We start from the raw sequence: 18,939 nt of genomic DNA, 5'->3' as shown, positions 1-18,939 counted from the left end.
GCTGATATATTAAGAGTATATGAATTGGCAAAATAACAATAATATTTAAAAGCGACAGAGACAACAAAGATAACAAAAAACGCTATCTTCCAAAAAGGCATGTTATATGCAAAATATTATGATTCTCGGTGGTCACGTCCTTTTTGACACATTTTCCATTAAAATATGTGCAATGGCTCTGTGCATTGAAAACAATAAATTCCGGTAATTAAAAAACAAGACAGGTTTAGCCATAATATCTATATCTCCCCATTATTCCAACAGATGTGGTGGCGCAAAACAAAATTAGACAGTATAAAATGGTTGGGTTGGAGTTGAAAAAACTGATATTTGTCTTTTAACGGTAAACAAAGGTAAAATACGCCTCAAACTAACCTAAATAAAACGGCTTGTTTGACTTGTTCGATTATTTTTCTGTTTTTATATTAAAATTATGATATCCACTTTCAGACATTGGCACAACCATTTAACTTTTTAATGAGGGAGCACATGTCGCAAGGACATCACAATTACCAAGGAGAACATGAGTGGCCCCTCTTGTGACGCCTTGTCGCAGAATATATGGTTTAACAAGATGACAGCTAATATTTCTTTTTAAAAAACATTACAAGAATGCTATAATGGGGAGAGCAAATTGGAGTGAATAGGACATGTTTTCTAATAGCTGATAAACGCCTCTTTTTGCTTGTTATCATTTTGCAACAAAATATATTTTTAAATTAAATCTGGTTAGCCTTTTCAATGTCCGAATCGCGCGGCTGCTCAAATAACAGCTATCAATTGCGTTTATTATGAATTTATGAATGTTGGACAGTGCATTCAGTATACACTACACTTGCATTATTGGTAGCATGGCTGCGCATTGAGCAAACAGATTTTCTCAAAAATCATGTGTGTGCGGTGCTGTCCAGATGGTGTTTATTTTTATATTAAAATTGTAAAATAGTCATTATTACTGGCACAATAGTTGCAACTTGGTTTACTGCAAGGCTCAAATGCAATTGTATACCACAAAATTTATCTTCTGGTGTTGAAGATGGCCAAGTTTCACGAATAGCATCACCCTGTTACAGCTACCATCACCCCAGCTAACTTTGACATATCTTGTTCTACAAATTAATACTGATTTATTGATTATGCTCAATAAGCACAGAATAACAGAATGCTACAGCAAAACAATGCGCCTGACCATATCCAGGCAAGCCTCAGGCTGATCACCTGGCGACATATGGCCAGCGTTCAGAATGACCCAATGGCTTAGCTTGCCGCCACTGCGGGTGTACCCTACAAGCTCCTTTTCTAGCCACCATTGCTGTCGGTCAGCCAAAGAAAACTTGGATCTATCCGGCCACTTCAGACCATTGATCCATAGCGTGTTGCCTGCCACGCCATCCCGAAAGTCAAACTGACCCTGGTTCAGGTGCACCGAGTACTTGTTTAGAAGGGTTGGAAACAGCGGTGCGGTTGTGCGCATTATATCGCCAGACAAATAATAATACACTCCATGATCGACGCCATATGCAATGTCCTTGGTGTTCAATGCCTCGCGCACAACCGGGTTATTGAGCCCTTGGTCCAAATACATGCGCTTGTAGCTGTGGTTGCGCTGGCGTATGTCGTACCAGTTGACGCCACCTGTGATGTTTCGGAAGTAGTCAAACATTAACAGCCTGATTTCGTTTCCAGCCTCGAGGTCCCCGTTGAGCGTGTGGTTGATGGCCTTGAATGCCAGCAGGTCCATTGTATCTGCCTGTTCCACATCAAGCAACCCCCAAGCAAACCCAATGCTGCCATGCGCCAGAATTTGCAGCACCGGGTGCACCAAGCTATTTCCGATAGACACACCGCGCAAATTAACTGCTTGTAGGCTGTCCTTGCCAACCTTAACGTTCTGCTGGTCAATGTACGTGGCGATTGCTGGTACATACTTGCCGCCATACGACTCGCTAAATACATAAAAATCTCGCTTGCGCAGGGCTGGCCTCTGTTCAAAAAATATCTGCATAAACGTCCACATGTCCTTGCCAACTGCCCGCATGTTGGTTGCATAGCCGTTAACAAAGTCGCCGGACTCATCGCTGGTCAGCCCAATCTTTTCCCAAACAGTTTTGTTTTCGCGTTCTTCGGCATAGCCACTGTTCACCAAGAATGGGTCGTCACTGTTGTCATCGCTGCCGCCATCTTTTGGAAGACTGAAGCTCCCAACTTGATCAGGGCCCGTGTGCTCGTGGAATCTGATTGATCGCCTGATATACCTCAACATATCGGGTATTTCGGACTGCCGGGCTTTGAGCACATTGGTAAACATTTCCCCAAAGGGAGTGGTTTTGCTCGAAAGCTTGACCAATGGGTGCATCAGCTTGCGCAGCATATCCTGGGCCTCGGCGACAATGAACTCTATGGTCATCGGCGACTTGATAAACTTGTAATCGTTCACGTTGCCCGGGTATTCAGCTTTCCACGAGTCCACTACGCTCTTGGGCATCACATTTGCAATTGGGAACAGGTCATCAAGAGTCAAGTTTGCTCGCGGGCTGACCGAGCTGAATCCCGTGCCCGCGGGCTGGTCTACCACCAACAGGTCATAGTGGTTAGCCCAAGTTACATTTCGTCTGGTAAACTCGCCGTCATCAGTGAGTGCCAGCGGCCCCATCTCAGTCAACAGCCCAATCATCGAGCTCGACCCAGGGCCGCCCTGAATCCACAAGAGCAAGGGCGGCTCCTCCACTTTAGACGCAATGGCGGGGAAGTACCAGTAAAATAGCTTTGCGCTCCCGCTGTCCTTAGATGCCCCGCCCTCGGGCGTCCACGTGCGCACAGTTATATGTCCAGAGTAGCTTTCATGCAACGGCTTCTCGCCAGCCTTGTACGGGAGTCCCACCACACGGTCGTCCGCGTGTTTCCAACTATTGTATATAGCCGCATCGACCGCGTACTCCAAAGTCACAATTGCCAGCAGCACAGCGCTCAATACAGTCTTCGCCCTTGCTGTTTTGACGAGTACTTTTAATAAATGGACCATAAAAATAAACAGGAATAGCAAAATGTATATATGTAGAGCCAAAAAATAAAAGCAATAAAAATGCCACGAATGAAGCAAGAATTGAAAGGGTTGTAAATATGGCATTTACTCATCATTGTCATCGGCGGCCTCGTACAGCACCTTGATTTTTAACGAACAATCCACACACGGGGCAATCTCCCTCCCTGCTTCCAAATCGCTCTCCGCAATGGAGTACCGCCCACTACAGCGACAAGGAAACGAGTATGTACCAGAGTCCTCGTCAAAGTCCATGTCGTCCAAATCAATTTCGTCCTGCACAACCCCGAGAGCTCGATTCTGGACGGCCTTTACCCGCTGGTCATATGCCTTGCGCCGCGCTGCATCACCCAATATTTCCCAAGCCACACTCAACTGATGAAACTCGACATCCAATTGACCGCATTCCTTGGAACTATTGCTATTGCTATTGTAATTGTTATTGACAATGCTCGTCTTTTTGTCAGGATGTACTATTCGGCTGAGAGCATAGTACGCGCGTTTGATTTCGTCGTGCGATGCTGTGTTAGGCACTTTAAGCACCGTGTAGTAGTCTGGCGTCGCCATCGAATATGTCGAATAAATAAATACGAAGTCAGTAAAAAAAACGCACTCGAGAACACGCCACCCGTTTCACGCAGTAAATAAGTAAAATGTAAATCAATTATGGCCAGCTACAAAAAGTGCAAACATATTGAAAATGGCAAAATATGCATCCGCCGGGAATCGAACCCGGGTCTACCGCGTGGCAGGCGGCAATCATACCTCTGGACCACAGATGCATTGAATTGAGTTTTAATAGCTTAGTAACTAACTTCTTGTATTACAACTCTAATTAGCAAATACTTACATAACAATTTTACATGCGTTGTCATCACTGCTGTGCCCTGGGCCTTGATTGCATTTCATTTAACACGCATTCTCGGCCGAATAAGTCTGCAAGCGCGCATGTACCTATGGACATTTTATCTTTTTTCGATAGTCAACCGCCTCGCTATGGATTTATTTTTATTATTTGCATTCTTACACACACATGAACCTTTAGGCTTTTGAGCGCGCTTGTCTTTTTACCATTAAACACACAACATCTAGCCCTCACTCCGCTACATGATCAACACTGCGCACCGGCGATGGGCGCGCTGCCTAGTGGCAGCATCTGTCGTGGCACTGTGCATGGCTGGCGACGGCCAGGGCTGCGGGCCAGCAGTGCACAACGAAGTGGCCGAGCGGGCGCGGCAGTGGTTTGTCTCGCCGCAGGGTGCGTCCAATAATGGTGCCGTAGCAAAGTACCGCTCGATCCTTGACAGGCAAGTGTCCTCTCTGCAGGCGGGCGTGGCGTTTCCAGACTGGGGCTACGGCTGCATGTCGATGGATGAACCGGCGGAGGCGGCCCACTGGACGCCATTCCTCGAGGTTGGTGTTGCGTACCTCCTGCGCACGTACTCGCAGCCATACAGCGCGCAGGCTGAGCAGCTGGTTGCATTTCTCTTTGGCATTGCGTCGCACCAGGTGGCTGACGAGCAGTGGCACAGCCTCGGGGGCCTGCGCGACGGCTTCATGGTGGCCCTGGCCAACTCGACCTTTGGCGGCGAGTACTCCCGGGCGCACGACGTGCTGGATGTCGGCGGCGACTTTGCCATGGCGCACATGGACGGCCTGCGCTACATTCTGGACAAGTGGTTGGTCCCCGTGGACGACGTGCTTGCCATCTACAGCGAGATGGGCCTACAGGTGGCGCAGTGGCGAATGAAGGTGTGCATTACCCGGCAGTTCTATGCCATGGAGGCGGTCAAGCGCTTTGGAATGGGCATGTTTCCGTCGTACGCGTCGAGGGCGCCGATGCTGACGGAGCGCATTGTCGACTACTATATTGGCGGCCTGTCTGCCATGGCAGCCGGGACTGCCGACTGCTGGCATGCGCTGGTCGACTGGTTCGGCCATGGCGACTTTTCAAAAAGGTGCCTGGTCAGCGACCGCCGCCAGCCGCAGCCGCGGCCAAACCGTACGCGTGCGTTTGGCGGCAAGTCACCAGCGCAGGCGCTGCTCGACGAGATGTGGCCGCGCGAGCAGTGGATGCAGAGTGTCGGCGACAGCATTGCGGCAGTTGGCGACAGCAAGCCGTGGATAGTGAGCGCCAGCAGCCTGCGCTTCCCGGCGCTGCCGCCAAAGCCAGCACAAAACAGCAAGGTAAATGGCACTGTTCGTGGTAATTCACATACAAACAGGCAGCATGCCTTTGCTCCCAAACACCAGCGCCTGTTATCTCAAGACAGCCGGCCAGCCGCCTTTGAAGCGTGTGCTGAGCTCTCTACACTCTTCCCGCTGATCAAGCAGCTCTACTCGACTAGCGCGTACTCTGGGTTTGGCACCGCAGTGGCGACCGGCGACTTTAGCGGCAGCGGGCACGCCAGCGTGGCTATTAGCGCACCCTACTACGCAAACAGCAACGGCAACAGCAGCGCCGGCGCAGTGTTTGTGCTCAACAAGCTGGACATCAGCTACGCGTTCTCGCAGCAGAACATTGACGACGCGGATCCCCAGGTTCTCTTGCCGCCATTCAGTGCCAGCACGCGCTTTCTCGCGTTTGGGTCGGCGCTCGCAGTCATCGATTACAATGCCGACGGCATTGCCGATCTGGCCGTGGGCAGCACCGCATACGGGCCGGACCCGGCAGGCTCGCTGCTGGGCCGCGTTGACGTGTATCTCGGCCACCAGGGCGCCGGCCTGTCCTCGGTGCCAGACTTTACGCTGACAGCCACACAGCTTTCAGAGTACACGGACAGCCCCTTCTCGCAGCAGCGCATCGGCGGGTTTCTGTTTGGTGAGGACGTCAACAACGACGGGTTTGTCGATCTGCTTATCGGCGCGCCCTACCATTCTGACGTGCCCTATGAGACGCATGCGGGCCGCATGTCTGGGTACATCTCGGGGCCGCGCGCGGGCCAGGGCAGCGGCCAGATGGGCCCGCCGGACTTTACGCTGGTGTCTCCGCAGCGCCAGCCATTTGAGTGGTTTGGGTTTTCGGCCCGTGCCGTGCACCTGAGCGAGACAAATACCACGCTGCTGCTGGTGGGCGCGCCGGGCCACGCCCAGGCGGACCCAGACACAGGCGCAAACCATACGCTGGCCGGCTCGATATATGCATTTTCTGTAAACGCAGCGGACCCAAAGGGGTCGCCACCAGAGTTCCGCGGCCTTCACTTTGCCGCGTCCAAGGGCAGCACGCAGCTCGGCAGCCAGATGCACGTGTGGCAGACAAATGGTTCAAGGCTGGTGCTTTTTGGAACGCCCTCGGAGCACAGCTCAGAGCTGGCTCAGGGTGGTCTGATTGGCCCAGAGAAGCCCGCACGCGGCTGGCAGGCCGGCCAAGTGCGCGTGTTCGACCCGGCCCTGTGGAATCCGGCCGACGCAACTGGTGTAAATGGGAAAGATGCCAATAACCCCGTCGGGCTGCTCAGCACCCTGCGCGGCACGCAGAGTCCTGGCCATTTCGGCCGTGCCCTGGCTTCGACGGCAACCGACCTGTGGATCGGCGAGCCCTTTGGCCACACCGAGGACGGCAGGGTGCATTGCTGGCGCGTGGGGCTCGAGCGACCCGAGTGCTTTTATGCGGCAAACTACATGGGCCGTGCGCGCCTGGGACACAGCATACTGGTTGCGTCTGGAAGCGGAGAATCCGAGCTGCTTGTAGTGACTGCTCCGCACGACAGCCAATTCTCAAGGCTATCTGGGAGCGTCTTGCTTTTGCAGCAGCATTGAGACCAGCGGGTATTGGCGCCACACGCAGTGCTGGCCAAAAAGTAGACCGATCGACAGCTTTAGTTGTATATATCTGCGCATGTCCATTCGATGAGCGCGCTGTTTTGTATTTTGTTTGCATTTATTACAATTATTTGCATATCAAACATGAAATGTGTGCACATTTTGCGAGCAATTAATTGACGACAAAATTCCCACTGTCACTTTAGAATAAAATATCAGCAGCGTGTGCTTCTCGATTATTTTGCCACTTTTGCTTTAGTAGCTGAACACACGGCTAACAAGAAAAACTATTGTACAGAGCAATAGAGCAATAGAGCAACAGAGCAGCAGAGCAACAGAGCAGCAGAGCAACAGAGCAGCAGAGCAACAGAGCAGCAGAGCAACAGAGCAGCAGAGCAACAGAGCAGCAGAGCAACAGAGCAGCAGAGCAGCAAAGCAGCAAAGCAGCAAGGCAATGATATTGCTTTGCTTTTTTGCGCATTTAATTCCCAAAAGAAAGCTTTGAATGAACGTATTTTTCAATTGGTTTTTATTTTTAATAAAGCAGACACACGCACGCCAAGTTTGCTTTATTTGCTTGCCCTGCCATTTTTTAGCGCAGCCGCTGCCAATTGTTTTTATGTGCAATGTGAGCATTTGTTTCTTTCTCTTCTCTTCCATTTTTCCATTTTTCAATTTAGCAATTACTATTTAAAATATTAGAGTAATTTTAGAACAAGTTGAGCCGCTTTAAACAACAACAACATTGCTATCAATATTATTTATTTCGCTATGCCTTGCTTCAGCCAGCTTCCATTTGTCATCCTCAACCGCATTCTACGTGTAGCCATTAACACCAGCGGATACAATATCGACACGTGGGCAGACGGATTGCCGCTGCTGGGCGTCTGCCGCGGGTGGAGAGAAGTGGCCACTGGCTTGGTCTATTGTAATGCCATACTTGATGGGTCTGGAGAACACAATTTTTGTTTTGTTGAGCACTCGCATGACACCGCTGTCGAAGACAAGCTCGTTAATACCAACATTGGGCTGCTCAAGGCTACTGGAAACACGCACCTGGTAAAAACTGTGACCATCAAGGTTAGTCATTTTGAATGTTATCGCTCCCTGCTCGCCGAAGCAAATTCAATATTCTCGTTTGAAACGAGTGACTGGAGCAGAGTCAGCACACTCAACATCAGCGGCCACCAGGGCAATAGCAATAACGACATTGGCAGCGAATCTCAGTCTGATATTATGGATGATGCCAATGAATTTGCTCGGCAAATGGCAAAGTACATGCCAGGTGTGGATAGTTTGGACAATGTGATGTACGATAATGGCCCCATATTTGATATGACTAGTCTATTGTCACAAATGTATTCGCGCAATTTAAAGTATTTTCGCAGCTATCAATCATTTACGCTTGCCGAGTCAGTAGAGTCAGCCAATTTTACCCAGCTCACAACGCTCAATATCGATATAAAACATATGCAGTGCATTCCACACGTGTGCTGCCAGAAGTTGCAGACGCTGGTGCTAAGAGATGTCACTAGTTTGTTTTCTTGGAGCAAGCTGGCAAATACCAAGCAGGCGCAAACCATTGTATTTTCCAGCCTGCGGAAATTGGATTTTGAATTCTATAGAAGTCCTGATGTGCAAAGCATTGGGAGTTCGAGTGAATTGCAGTTCCCAGCTCTCCAGGAGTTGAGCGTCACAGTCCCGACATTTGGGATGCTAAAAGAATTTATGGATTTCAAGGTGTTAAAGTGCCCACACGTTACACAGCTTTACATTGACGTCAATGAATTTAAGGGCCATTTAGATGATGATTTCAATATCTCGATGCAGCGCAGCAAAAATCTGGCAGTCAGTATAAATCAGCATATTCCAAGCGTGACTAGGTTAAGGATAGGTCATTATGATTGTAATAACAATATCACATTTTACGATGAGTTGGTTAGTCTTTACATTGACCAGCTTGTTCACGTCAGCATCCCCTCCCCTATGACTTTTACTGCAACACAGTTTTCCTGCGAGCTCGTGCACTTGTCGCTGAATCTCGAGTTGAATACCTTGCAGAGCCTTCCAAACGTGTTTTTTGAAACACTGGAATACTTGAACTTGGACAATGCACATCCCACATTTGCATGGGAGAAAATACTAAAGAACGATTCGACAGCTGAGAATATATGCTTTAAGCGCTTGGAATCTTTGAACATCGAATACAGCGAGAGTATTGAGAACGAGGAGGATAGTGAAAGCGAGTACAGCAATGATATTGAAAACGAGGAGAATAATAAAGACGAGTACATTGCTTTGGAATGCCAGCAATTTATAAGCAGCCAGAAGGTGCAGCAGAAAAAACAGGGTACAGTCAATGTTTTTTGCCCCAGACTGAAGAATCTGTGGATTAGGAATGCCATGGTCCCCAGACTCCAAAAAATAATGGGATGCGGCTCTGACCAGTGGCCCTGTGTCAGGAGTGTAGACATATGGTTCCAGAAATACGACATTTCCAAAGTTTTGGATATCATCGACAGCGATGAATATATGCAAGCTACATCCATGTTTGCAGAATACATGGTCAAGACAATGCCCAACGCCAATAACTTAAGAATGCTGTTGTTCGACAACAGCGACAAGCATTTAAAGCAATTTTGCAGCATTGTTTCCAACGGCTACGCTCACCAGCTAATAAGCTACGATTCCGATTTTCCAATTGTGTGGACAGCCAATGCGTTTTCGCCCAAGCTTAGGCACCTGAGTGTCAATTTGGACATAAATGGAAAACAGGCCCTGCCAAAAATCAACGTGGCAAATATTGAGTCAATTGAACTGACAGGAGTCATAAGCGGCGTTTCATGGAAGAGCTTTGCAAGCAATAGTGGTGATTCAGCGAGTATTACTTTCAGCAACTTAAAAAAATTGACTGTGCACCACTCCTACATGGAAGATGAACCCGCGCTAGCAGACAAAAATGATTCTGAAACAAGCAGCAAAGAATATTTTGCGTTGCACATGCCCAAACTAAATAGCATTGCTCTTAACGGAATTGGTAACCACTTTGGGCTTTTAAACGCTTCTATCGAGTTCAGGCACTTGAAGCATGCATATATTTATGGATCTCATAGCGTGCTTAATTTATTGGGCAATACAAGCAAGGCATGTATTGACGGATGCACGGTTGATATAAGGCTAAATTCTGATGCTGATTTGGATGCGTTCTACGAGGCAACAAACGCATTTTTTGGAAGCTCAACCAAAATAAGCCACGCAGAGCTGATTATCACTATAAATATGGACACAGACGTGTGTTTGCAAAAATGGGATTCGCGGCGCATTGAATGGACCAGCCTTCATATTTTGGAGATACGCGATGTGCTTAAGCTTGGCACAGTTGTGGATATGCTGGCCAGAGTGCCCAAACTGACCAAACTAGAAGTGTATGGTATTCTCTTTGACAAGGCCTTTGAGCCCAGGCTTGACCAGGTCGAACCAATATCTACCAACATCAACGAGTTATACTTGCATGCCTCAGTCGATCATGATTGCAAAGAAGCAAAATTTGACAGTATCAAATACTTGATATTGGCTGCTCCATCATTAAAGAAAGTCAAGCTTTCGATGTATGAGGACTTTGATCACATGTCGTTTGTCGAGGAGTACAAGGACTTGCATCCACACGTGGCAAACATTGCTTGGGAGCAATTGTAGAAATACAATAGTTAACAAATGAGCTTATAAGGTAGTTTATTGAGTTTAAGTTTGTAGAACATATTTAAAATATATATGACGGACTTTCTGTGCTTGCAAAAAAATACAAAAGTACTATGGGCAGCATGTGCATCTCACCTGTGTGAATAGTTATTGTGTATAATTAAATAAGCACTGGCTAGCAAAATGGTACACAGACTGTTTGTATTTTAGACGTGTTATAATAAGAGGGGGTGTGAGAAGCACTAGTTATCTAGTGTTAGAAAAGTAGGGGTGAGTTTATAAAAGGTTTTATTACTAATGTTTCTAAAATACTACTAGGGCCGGCCTCATCTTATATATGTGCCTTGTCGCCTTTGTTGTGCACATTTTCAATTGTGCGCTCCGTTGGTGAAAACTGGATCTTCTGCGAGCAGACCGGTATCTTGGCAAGTCAATGTTGTGGTTTTCGCGTGTGTGCGCTCATGCGTGTGCATTGCAAAATGGGGAGCGTATCTGGGCATCAATGTAATGCCTTCCTAATTTACGCCTGCATAATCCAATTAGTACCCTGTCAATCAGTATGCAGATCGAAACTTGTTTTGCGATTCACAACCTCAAAATCCATTTCTATATCTTCGGTCTGTGCAACAACATGAAAACTGTCAATTTTTTTGGGCCATCAACTTTTGTACTTGGCATATCTTTTACCCTGATGGCCCAAATAACATCTGTTTTATTATTAATACACCCTGGTCCAACTTAAAATAGCAGTGTAAGTTGCACGGTTGCTTGCTAGTTTGTTTTTGTACAAATTAATATTAAAGATGGACTTTTTAGAATATATGCATGTTCGTATATTTTATAGAATTTTTAAATTTTGTTACATAAGAAGCCTAAACTTTAAAATTGAACACCAGGCTTAAAAGCAGCCTATTGATGCCAAATAAAAATTTATATTATAGCTGTGGTGCCCAACACACATTTCAAGTCACTATCTTCCCTTTTCAAGAATCAAGATTGCCCTCATGGCCACTATACACATTTCTGTTATTGCTGGCTAACATCAAGGAACACCATGCTGTTTACAGCACTGCCCACACAGCGCTGCCCCCTTTTTCAGTTCCTTAAGTAATTTGGAAGATTTGAATATATCAATTTAGACCCACATTTTTATAGAGCACGACAATAGCTACATCATTTTTATTTCATTTTGTATTACCAAAGGTATATTTGTGCATTTATAATAATTATGCCAATTTTTTATAATTATATAATTTTAAGTCATAATCATTACTCGCGACAAGGCCAACATAATTAAGTCAATGTCTCGCAACGGCTTCGCTTCTACAAAAATAAGCAACATAATACACATTAATCCAAGCACAATTAGAACGTATTTTAGTTGGCACTGTATCTACAGCGAAAGGCCCAAGAGGGGTCGTCCTACAATTTTGACCAAGGATGACGAAATCTTTATTCAAAGATTTTTCCATCACACATAAGGGATCAACATTGCTACACTTACCAAAAAGCGGTCAGAGGAGAGAGGGCTTCAACTAAATCGGCAGACTATTCAGAAATATCTTGTTCACATTCGGCATTATTCTCGTGTTGTGAGGCAAAAATCATTTGTCACCAAAAACAACCAAAAGTTGCGGTGCAGATGGGAAAAATAACACGAGTGGACCGAATTCGATTGCGAGCAGGTTTTTTGGAGAGAAGAGTCCAATATTAAGTGCTTTGATACTAGGAATAGAAGGTTTGCAACCAAGGGAAACAACAACGAGATGAAGGCCAAATATATTCAGTCTACTATGAAATATGGTGGTGGCTTTTTGGTGGTGTGGGGCGCTTTCCACGCTAATGGCCCAGTTCCCTTGGCTCGTCTTAAAGGCAATATGAATAGTGCCATGTACTTTCAAATACTGGGCAGAAATTTGGTGCCCACTTTGGAAAGTATCAATCTCCCAAATGTAGTTAGTGCCATCTTTCAGCAGGACAATGGCCCTAAGCACACAGCCCGTGGAACTGGCAACTGGCTACAAAGTCACGATAGCAACGTCTTGCCATGGCCATCACAATATTCCAACCTCAATCCTTTCAAAACCCTTTGGAGTCTGCTGAAACCCCATCTTTGCAACTATGACAGTCATCCGAAAAACATTGGTAAACTATTCGAGCGAGCACAAATTTATTGGGCAATTATTCCAACTACTACTATACAAAATTTAGCACATTCAATGCCCAAGCGTATAAGAGCAGTTAGACCCTCATGAGAGTTTTCAGTTTAAAATATACAGAAGGTCTATTATATACAAACCATTTATTATATAGTTTTAATGTTTTTATAAATATATTTTTTAATTTTTGATATATCGTTTAAAAAATTATTCTCCCACCACAATCAACTTGTAACCATTTTATATAAATATTATATGAATGTAAATGTTTCTCTATCCAATGATAATTTTAGACAAGCGAATGGAAGCAAATTAGTTTAAGGATAAGCTGAAAAAGATAAAATAAAAATAAAAATACTATTTTCATGTCTGCTGTATCTTTTTTGTGTGTCAATGTTTTTAAACAAAGTAGAAAATGTTTGGTTTGCATTTTTAGCTATATATGGTCTTAGACTGTCTATGGCCATCCTAATATTCAAGATTATCTTTTTCATAGCCGATTGTGCGTAAATAAACCATCAAAGAGGTAATAGGAGCTTCATCCTTTCCAATTATAAACTTTTCATTATCCGTCACCTCAATATTTTGGATTTTTCTCGTTAGGTGCCTTGGTAGCGTTTAAGCTAGGTGGCACAATTTCATTCTCGACGAACTCTTTAATTTATTTCTGTTCTTTTCGGCTCCTTTTGAACATATTTGTCGATTTTAGAATGACAGTGGTTTTTAGAATTTGACGACGTGATAAGTTACACTTGTATAAAACAAATGGGCTGTGCTTGAAGTGCCTATAAACACTATTTGTGATATAAAAATGATAATTTGGGCTAAGAAAAAGTGGGATTGGGCGTATTATATAATAAAATGCCTGAATTTTTCCATGCCAAGGAGATAAATATGCATTTTTCGGGCCTTCATACTTTTTAGCAAATAAAATGCAAAACTGTTTATTCCTTCCCCCTCCCCAATATTTCCCCAGTTGATATTGAGACTTTGCCTTTTTAATGGAGGCCGCATAAAGACTAGCTTCCCTTTTTCCTTTTGCTCTTTTTATTCCAAAATGTAAGCAAATGAAGGTGCTGGTTGTTTTCCCAATATTTGTCGCTTGAGCAATGAGTCATATCTCCTTTTGACTCAAACATATTTAATTAAATGATCCTGCACCCACCTGGGAGTATGAGCAAAAAAAGGACAAATACAGAATAAATATTATCGACATGCTGAATAGTCCGAGTGCACCGAATCTTACAAGGCGGCGGCAGCAGCATCCAACTTTTTTTTTTAAAAAAAATATGAAGTTATATAGAAATTTGCACTCTGTGCCTTCAAAATTCATTTTGGTATAAATATATGGGAAAATCCGAGAACACAATCCATGTGAGCAGCTCTATGCGGCCAAGGAAACCGGCTCTTTGCATGGCACAGCGGGTTCCAATATGAATGTTTTGGTAATTAATCCTTTCTTGAACATTTTAGAAATTGTACACGAAGCACCAGAGCTATTGACAGCAGAGAAATATTATAAATATTTTATATGTGTTTTGGTCCATCGTCCAATGATATTTTTTCATCATCACATCCAGATAATAAAAATCTGCAATTGAAATTGAAAATGAGATGACGGTAATCGGCTTTTTTTGCTTGCCACCCACAGCGCAAAATCTTAGAACAGATGGTACAAGCAGCTTTAATAGGAAATAAAAAATGCGGCAACAGGAGTGGCAGAGGCAGCGTTGCGGCAGTGGTGGCTGATTGATTGATCGATTGGCCAGGGAAAAAAAGATGTGAGAGCACTCGAGTATTCAAAAATTTTCATTATTTCCCTTGCCCCCTTGTCCACTCCCTCCCACGCGCACGCATACACACCTCCTTTGCTTATCTTTTTTAGTTTCTCTGTTCTAGAATCATTTTTCAGTTTAACGACTTCTTCTTTCGCACGTATACATCCATTCACTCTTATCTATTTTATATTTGATCTTTAATCGCCATCATGTCAACTGCGCCAAAGACCAACGAGAACGCTACCAGCGAGGTTTCTCAGAACCAGCCAGCAGCCACTACTAATGGAGTGGCTGTCTCCGAGGTAGCGTCTTCACAGGAGGAGAACATTGATCTCGAGGCCGAGGCCAACGACAATGAAGAGCATTCGCCGGGTAAAGTATTTCCCCTTAAACGAAATTCATAAATTCAAATGTAGCCAACACACCTGTGAAAAAACACTACCTTTACACCTTTGCACTAAACCTGCTTGTAATTGTTTATCATGGGTTTAGAGGAGGTTCCATACCAGTTGAAGATCAAGGCGCCCAATGGAGTCGTAGTTCCGATTATTGCAACCTCCCAGGAGACGATCCAGGATCTCAAGCAAGTGGTCAGCGAGACAGCGGGCACAATCGAATACTCGTGCTTCTACCTGACACTCGACGGACAACGGCTTAATGATTTTGTTGAGCTCGGAGAAATTGAGGGTCTGGAGAAGGAGTGTCAGTTGGGGCTGGTCGAGGATCAGTACACAGAGCGCGAGGCGCGGCTCCACGTCACCCGTCTGCGTGATCTCCTCGTTGGCCCGACCACGGCGAACCCGAACATCGCTGGGTTGGACGCCGGCGCTTCGATCTTCAGCACCATCAAGCATCCGAAGGGCGGATCGGATGATATCAATGACGAATCTGACTCCGAAGAGGCAGCAAAGCCCACGCAGACAAACAAAGCCGGAAAGGGTGGCAAGAAAAAGAACGACGGCGGTGCCGGAGGCAAGCAGGCCGCTGCATCTGGGGAGGAGGACCAGCAGGAGGTCGAGGGCGAGGCATCAGTGAAGAGCAAGCCCATCGAGCACGCGTTTAAGGGCTACGAGCTTGGCAAGGTGCCCTCCTTCAATGTCATATCTGCCGAGGAGGCGATCGCTGGACTTGGGCTCCCACAGTGCATCAAGCAGATTATCCTGAGTGGATGGAACCCCGTGCCGCGGTACCGGCAGCTCAAGGGCGATCTGCTTTACCTCCTGGTGACGACGATCGAGAACCAGAGCTACCATATCACGGCGTCGCGCACCGGGTTTTACGTCAACTCGTCCAGCCTTGTCCGCTTCAACCCAGAGCCCTTTGGCGAGGCCAGGGCCGGACAGGCGGGCGTCCGCGAGAGCGACTTTTACCAGGCGCATTCGCTGATCACCCTGCTTAGGCGGCTGTCGGCTCGATTTGGGCGCGGACTCGACGAGCTGCAGAGGGAGGTGGCCAGGCGCGAGACGGTTGAGGTGCTACCGTTTGTGTCGGCCGAGCAGGCGGCATCGCCGTGGCTGGTGCGCGGCGCTGCAAACCGTGTGCCTGGGGCCTACGACCTGGGCCACCCGCAGGAGGTGTGCCTGCGGCTGGGCGCTCAGGGCACCGACTCGCTGCGCGACTGGAACGAGGAGCTGCAGAGCATCCGCGAGATGCCGCGCAGCAACTTGTCCGAGCGCGTGCTGCGCGACCGGCAGCTGCACAAGTGGTACTCGGAGTTTGCTGGAGCTGTGGTTGTGGGCGCAATGGGTGTGGTGGACGGCGAGATGCTGCCGCTGAACCCGACCGAGCCCAAGGACCAGCACATGTTCCTGCATGACAACATCTTCTACAGCAAAGGATTCGACGGCCGCGACATGTTCACGGAGCTCGGCGGCGATGCCGCTGCGCATGTGGCCACAGGCAAGGACATCACGGGAGTCCGGCTGCTCAACCAGCTGGACACCGAGGGCCTGCATACGCTGGGCAGCGTGGTCGTCGACTACCGTGGGCTGCGCGTGGTTGCGCAGTCTGTCGTGCCTGGCATTTTCCGCCGCCAGGACACCACGCAGATCGTCTACGGCAGTGTCGACAACGGTGTGACCGTCGGGGCTGACGCTGAATTCCACCAGCTACTTGCGCCCGTGGCTAAGGCGCTGCACTTTGGCGAACATGTGGTGGCTGACGCTGAGGGCACCGAGTTCTCGCTGTATACGTCGTCGGACGTCAAGGGCTTGACGGGAACTGACGGGCGCAAGTACATGCTGGATCTCTACCGCATGTCCCCTGTGGACGTCGAGTTCTTAGAGGCCGAGTGCACTGAGGCGCGGGAGGGATCGTCGCTGCCCGTGTATCCGCACAAGCTGGTGCTGCTGCGCCCTGAGCTTCTGGACATCTTCTGGGAGACCAGCGTGCGCAAGGCCGTCCAGGAGTACGCCGCCGAGAAGGCCAAGCGCAGCGAGGAGGCTGGCAAGGGCGAGGACGCCAAGAAGCCCGAGGAGGGCGAGCCTGGGACTGAAACCGCCGAGGCCAAGAAGCCTGAGGATGCAATGGCTGACTTTGACTTTAGCCTCGAGTTCACCCCCGACGCATTCACGCATATCCAGAAAAAGGGCTCTGAATCGGGCGGCTCGGCTGAGCCGCCGATGCATGCGGCGGTGCGCAGCGCGTCCAAGTTCCTGCGCGAAGTCGGCGTTCCAGCATTCGCGCACGAGCTGGCGTCCTACACGACCTCGCCGCTGAGCGGCGACGCACTGGTCACAGCTATGCACCAGCGCGGCATCAACATGCGGTACCTCGGGCAAATTGCCGCCCTGCTGCCCGGCGACATCGAGATTGTGCGCAACGTGCGGCGGCTGGTGATCTTCGAGATGATCTCGCGCGCGACCAAGCACGTAGTGCGGCGGTTGTTCCGCGCCACGCCGGCGCATCTGCACGGCGAGGTGTTTGCGCTGGTGGCCAACGGCCTTGTGGGTACGCACAGGTGCACAGACCCGACGCAGCTTCTGTCCGCCGAGGCCCACGCCGTGCGGGAGCTTCGCGAGCTGACGCCAAGCGTGCTGGCAGAGGAGATCCGCGCGCAGGTGGCGCTGCGGTTCCGGTTTGATCTGGCCGCGGACTTTGTCGAGACCCTGGTCAGCGGCAGCGAGCGCATTCTGCTGCGCGAGGCGACGCTCAAGGTGGGTGCGCAGCTCGCCCTGCGCCAGTACCACTTTGAGAAGCCGCAGGAGAGCGCCGTGCAGGCGGAGGTTCTGGCAAGCCTGGGGCTGGGCCACGGGAAGCTGACCAAGGTGGCCAAGCGGCAGGTGCGCGAGCTCATCGACGCTGCCATGGCGCGGCAGCTGGTGGTGGAGGCCGACGACGTGCTGAACTTCGTGGCCAAGACCAAGGTGTCGACGCACAATTCGTCGTTCGCTGATGAGGCCTTCGAGGCCGGCCGCATGTCGCTGGAGCAGGGCCAGCGGACGCTCGGCTTGGAGCTTCTGCTGGAGTCGCTGGCGCTGCACGAGCAGACCTTTGGCTTCCTCCACTCAGAGTCCGCTCGCTGCTACGCGGTCGTATCCTTGGCGCACTACGACGCGGGCGAGCACGAGCTGGCCGCGGAGTATATGGCCAAGGCCGTGGTGATCTCCGAGCGCACTGTCGGTTTGGACAACCCGCTGACCATCCACAACTACCTCAACCTGGCACTGTACGAGCACGCGCGCGGAAATACGCTGCTGGCGCTGCGGCTTATGCGCCACGCCGTCGATCTCTGGGGCCTGGTCAACAGCGCCGACCACCCGGACCTGGCCACCGCGCACAACAACATTGGCGTCATGCTGCAGTCCCTGCGGCTCTTTGACGACGCCCTGGTGTTTATCCGGTCGGCTCTGGAGATTCGCCTCAAGCTGCACGGCCCCGACAGCGTCCTCGTTGCCAACGCCCAGCACGCACTGGCCAAGGCACTGGCGCTGACTGGTGACTTTAAGGCGGCGGTGCAGGTCGAAAGGGATGCGCACAAGTTCTTCAGCGCGCGCTTCGGCGATGAGGACCCCAGGAGCAAGGAGACTGCGGAGTGGCTGGCGGAGCTCACGTTCAATGCTGTGCGCACTGCCAAGTTGACCAAGGCAGCGAGGGAGAAGCTGAGCCAGGCGGCGACTTTGGGTGGCCTGATGCAGATGGATCGCGGATCTCAGCAGGAGCAGCAGCAGGCTGGCGCAGAGGCGGCAGCGGCTCCTCAGGCTGGTAACGCCAAGGGTCTTTTGCCCATTGATGATCTGATCAAGTTCATTACTGGAAGCAGCAACCTCGCCGATAAGCCGCGCCCCAGCGGCGGGCGCCGCGCCAAGGGCGGACCCAAGGGCAGCAAGCGCTGAAGAAGAAAGATCAAAAAATTAAACCATAGATTTCCTAAAATTTAAAAGATCCGAAGAAAGCGCATACAAAACCTGGACAAGCTTGAATACTTCCAATAAAAGCATCTTTTTTATGCATGAGTGGTGTTTCAAAACCTTGGCTCCTCGTCTAAACTCATTTTTTCTCT

At 48.8% G+C, this 18,939-nt stretch overlaps 7 protein-coding genes and 1 non-coding gene across 8 annotated transcripts; 3 read left to right on the top strand and 5 right to left on the bottom strand.

The window, feature by feature from the left end:
- Positions 1–1,031: 1,031 nt before the first annotated feature.
- Positions 1,032–3,059, bottom strand: BX661DRAFT_178602 (Alpha/Beta hydrolase protein). The gene has a single exon (XM_051534964.1). It carries the CDS (start codon positions 3,020–3,022, stop codon positions 1,166–1,168), a length of 1,857 nt encoding a protein of 618 aa, XP_051393941.1. The 5' UTR covers positions 3,023–3,059; the 3' UTR covers positions 1,032–1,165.
- BX661DRAFT_178601 (uncharacterized protein) lies at positions 3,060–3,649 on the bottom strand. Its single transcript, XM_051534963.1, has one exon. It carries the CDS (start codon positions 3,605–3,607, stop codon positions 3,128–3,130), a length of 480 nt encoding a protein of 159 aa, XP_051393940.1. The 5' UTR covers positions 3,608–3,649; the 3' UTR covers positions 3,060–3,127.
- Positions 3,650–3,751: 102 nt separating this feature from the next.
- On the bottom strand, positions 3,752–3,822 carry BX661DRAFT_t28. The gene has a single exon. It is a non-coding gene; the product is annotated as a tRNA-Gly (tRNA).
- Positions 3,823–4,147: 325 nt separating this feature from the next.
- Positions 4,148–6,799, top strand: BX661DRAFT_196731 (uncharacterized protein; the record flags this gene model as incomplete). Its single annotated transcript, XM_051538069.1, has 1 exon — positions 4,148–6,799. The coding sequence occupies one exon, from the start codon at positions 4,148–4,150 to the stop codon at positions 6,797–6,799; it is 2,652 nt and encodes an 883-aa protein (XP_051393939.1).
- A 129-nt stretch (positions 6,800–6,928) lies between these two features.
- Positions 6,929–7,697, bottom strand: BX661DRAFT_76990 (uncharacterized protein). Its single transcript, XM_051539471.1, has one exon. The coding sequence runs from the start codon at positions 7,460–7,462 to the stop codon at positions 7,058–7,060; it is 405 nt and encodes a 134-aa protein (XP_051393938.1). The 5' UTR covers positions 7,463–7,697; the 3' UTR covers positions 6,929–7,057.
- Positions 7,698–8,428: 731 nt separating this feature from the next.
- BX661DRAFT_178597 (uncharacterized protein) lies at positions 8,429–9,231 on the bottom strand. The gene is made up of 2 exons (XM_051534962.1): positions 9,087–9,231; positions 8,429–9,044 (listed from the first exon to the last, which is right to left on the bottom strand). The coding sequence occupies exons 1-2, from the start codon at positions 9,205–9,207 to the stop codon at positions 8,767–8,769; spliced, it is 399 nt and encodes a 132-aa protein (XP_051393937.1). The 5' UTR covers positions 9,208–9,231; the 3' UTR covers positions 8,429–8,766.
- Positions 9,216–10,569, top strand: BX661DRAFT_178594 (uncharacterized protein). Its single transcript, XM_051534961.1, has one exon. It carries the CDS (start codon positions 9,230–9,232, stop codon positions 10,496–10,498), a length of 1,269 nt encoding a protein of 422 aa, XP_051393936.1. The 5' UTR covers positions 9,216–9,229; the 3' UTR covers positions 10,499–10,569.
- A 4,078-nt stretch (positions 10,570–14,647) lies between these two features.
- Positions 14,648–18,772, top strand: BX661DRAFT_169373 (clustered mitochondria-domain-containing protein; the record flags this gene model as incomplete). Its single annotated transcript, XM_051533514.1, has 2 exons — positions 14,648–14,810; positions 14,931–18,772. The coding sequence occupies 2 exons, from the start codon at positions 14,648–14,650 to the stop codon at positions 18,770–18,772; spliced, it is 4,005 nt and encodes a 1,334-aa protein (XP_051393935.1).
- Positions 18,773–18,939: the final 167 nt, after the last annotated feature.

The sequence above is a fragment of the Kickxella alabastrina genome (genome assembly GCF_025024165.1).
Source record: "Kickxella alabastrina strain RSA 675 chromosome Unknown BX661scaffold_4, whole genome shotgun sequence".
In the NCBI taxonomy this organism is placed as follows: Eukaryota; Fungi; Kickxellomycota; class Kickxellomycetes; order Kickxellales; family Kickxellaceae; genus Kickxella; species Kickxella alabastrina.
Note: the sequence above shows the minus strand (reverse complement) of the source record. Positions and strands in the feature narration are given on the sequence as shown.

Coding starts and splice junctions, on each gene's coding strand:
- BX661DRAFT_178602 (XM_051534964.1), bottom strand. CDS start 3,022: ATGGTCCATTTATTAAAAGTACTCGTCAAAACAGCAAGGGCGAAGACT.
- BX661DRAFT_178601 (XM_051534963.1), bottom strand. CDS start 3,607: ATGGCGACGCCAGACTACTACACGGTGCTTAAAGTGCCTAACACAGCA.
- BX661DRAFT_76990 (XM_051539471.1), bottom strand. CDS start 7,462: ATGGAAGAGAAGAGAAAGAAACAAATGCTCACATTGCACATAAAAACA.
- BX661DRAFT_178597 (XM_051534962.1), bottom strand. CDS start 9,207: ATGGCATTCCTAATCCACAGATTCTTCAGTCTGGGGCAAAAAACATTG. Junction 9,045..9,086: donor TTCCAAAGCAATGTACTCGT/CTTTATTATTCT, acceptor TGCTGTACTCGC/TTTCACTATCCTCCTCGTTC.
- BX661DRAFT_178594 (XM_051534961.1), top strand. CDS start 9,230: ATGGGATGCGGCTCTGACCAGTGGCCCTGTGTCAGGAGTGTAGACATA.